Source organism: Trichinella spiralis, assembly GCF_000181795.1.
Source record: "Trichinella spiralis strain ISS 195 chromosome Unknown Scfld6583, whole genome shotgun sequence".
In the NCBI taxonomy this organism is placed as follows: domain Eukaryota; kingdom Metazoa; phylum Nematoda; class Enoplea; order Trichinellida; family Trichinellidae; genus Trichinella; species Trichinella spiralis.
In genome coordinates, this window is record NW_003533522.1 from 1 (window position 1) to 2,280 (window position 2,280).

The 2,280-nt window shown below is 40.9% G+C and overlaps 1 protein-coding gene across 1 annotated transcript; it reads left to right on the top strand.

Moving 5' to 3' along the window:
* Positions 1–63: 63 nt before the first annotated feature.
* Tsp_12879 (stress induced DNA binding protein) lies at positions 64–1,282 on the top strand (the record flags this gene model as incomplete). Its single annotated transcript, XM_003366088.1, has 4 exons — positions 64–428; positions 597–815; positions 882–1,222; positions 1,270–1,282. Coding segments are annotated over 4 exons (938 nt in total), but the record flags the coding sequence as incomplete, so codon positions are not given.
* Positions 1,283–2,280: the final 998 nt, after the last annotated feature.

Consider the following 2,280-nt stretch of genomic DNA (forward strand, 5'->3'; position numbering starts at 1 on the left):
TCATCATCATCATCATTTGTTTGAAAAAAAAACAATAGCGTATTGTTTGTTAATTTCAAATAGACGGTGAATCGTTGAACGCTCAGGCATCGCCTGCACCATTGGACCACTTTGGTTTTAATAATTTCGGCAGTCAACGGAATGGTCCTTGCAGTATTTTGGCTAGTCTTTTGCAATCTTCGGTGGATGATGGTGATATTGTTGGACAGCATCAGCAACAGTCACCACTACTACCTCACGTTAAAAATGCACAACAGTCGCCGTTTGTGGATAAAATGGCCTATTCAAATGTGGAACCAGCTCTAGCGTCGCCGTGGTCTGCGTTGGCGTCGGATCTGGCGTCGGACGGTGCGACGACGGCGGATTCCAATGTGGTCGTCATCTCGGGAATGAAATTCTCAGCCCACTCGATCGGCTCATCTCCCGAAGTATATGTGCGCGTTTCCGACGTCTTCCGGTCGTTTTTTGCCAGTCGTCATTGGGATGAATTTAAAGTATATACATATATATATATATATCTTATATATTAACTTGGTTGATTGATGATAATTTTTGTCAGCAACAAAAATATGAAATGAAATAAATATTTTTCGCAGGTTATACTGGATGAAAACAACGTGAAAACCGCCACGTCGATGGTTATCAACCAGTTCGGCATGCCGGAAGAATTTGAACTGCTTTCGGTGGATCAAGTCAACGAGCTGTTGATCAAAAATTACGCTCGTAAAGACGGCTTCGTTCGTTGCATAAGACTGTCCACTGCCGAAGGGGCTCCACTTCGACAAGAGAAAGTGATTCGAGCGTCGGAAAATCAGGTAACGTCGTCGTTGTTATTCCGATTGTTTGTTTGTTTGTTTGTTTAATTATGCAAATTTTTCAAGTCGGGCGAATTGAGCAGTGGGATAAGGACGCGCCGGTCGGATTGTTCGGATATTGTGTACGTGGAAATTGACAATGTCCGTTTGCCGAGCATTTTGGTGGCCGGCGTCCAGTCGGTCCGCTTGGCCGACGTGCTGCGTTTGGTGTTGTTGAAGAACGAGCCGACCGTTCAGCTCAGGCATTTGTCCGATTTGAAGCAACTGTGCGCCGACTTGCACATCCCAATACGGAAATGTTCGAACAACGAAAAAGCCCGTCTGGTCGTCTGCGCCAAATCCTACCACTGCAGCAGTTTGCATGTCATACCAGTGGATCAACTGGCTCGTCTCGTCGCTCGTGCCAAGTCTGTTTTATTTATTTATTTATTTATTTGCTAAGATTTAATTATAGTTTAATGAATTAATTTTCCATCACGTTATGTATGCTTGTCTTGGGAAGGGGGGGGATTGGGGCGGAGTGGAGAGAGAGAGAGATATGAAACATGAGAAGAAGCAGAACTGTTTGTTTGTTATTATTAGTAGTGTGTTGCTTTGTTACAGTGCAGTGTGTGAAAACTCGTTCGTTTTACCTTTTTGTGTGTAGCATTCATTCATTGTTGCCAGTTTGTTTGGAAATGTCAACCGGAGCGAGTAATTTATTTATTCGCTGTTTCATTTGACAAATTTTCCCAACGCACTCCAACAATCTATCAGTGTATCTATCTTTTATGCATGCATAATACAAAATCCGACGTTTGGTCGGCAATCTTTTATTTTTTCTTACCCAAATAATAGAATTTTTATAATTTTACAATTATAATTATTGTGTGTTTGTGTGTGTTTTATTAATTTATCTCGATATCAGACAATGACATAAGAAAAAAGGACTGTGATATATGGTCAACTGTGGCCTTAGTTTCTTTTGATCTGATGGCCTGACCGACGGGTCGGGTCGTCCGGTAAGATGTGAGATTTCTTTCCTGGCCTGCGCTGTGCTATTGTTTTTAGCCACTGTGCTTGCTCTAGTATTGGCAATAGCCGGTAGCTTTCTTTCTACATACTACCAGTAGTAGTAGTAGTTCGTATGTGCAGCGCAAAAATAGATACCAAAACTGGTTGCCAAATTTCAACTGGTTCTCCCCTGGTCGGTCAGTTTTGACAATGAAAAAGGTGAAGAAAAGCAAACCATACCTGCAACACAGATAGAAATTTTTTTTCCCAACAAATCATTCCAACATGAATGAATCACTTTTGTTTTTTGTTGTTTTTTTCTTATTTAAATTTAAATACTTTGTTGATGTGTTTGTTTTCGTTTTAATCCAATGTTTAAATTTAAATTTTTTGCATTTGTGATTGATTAAAAAGCGACAATTGTGTTAGCACATGTTGCTTTCGGGGGGGGGGGATGATGATGGTGTTTTTT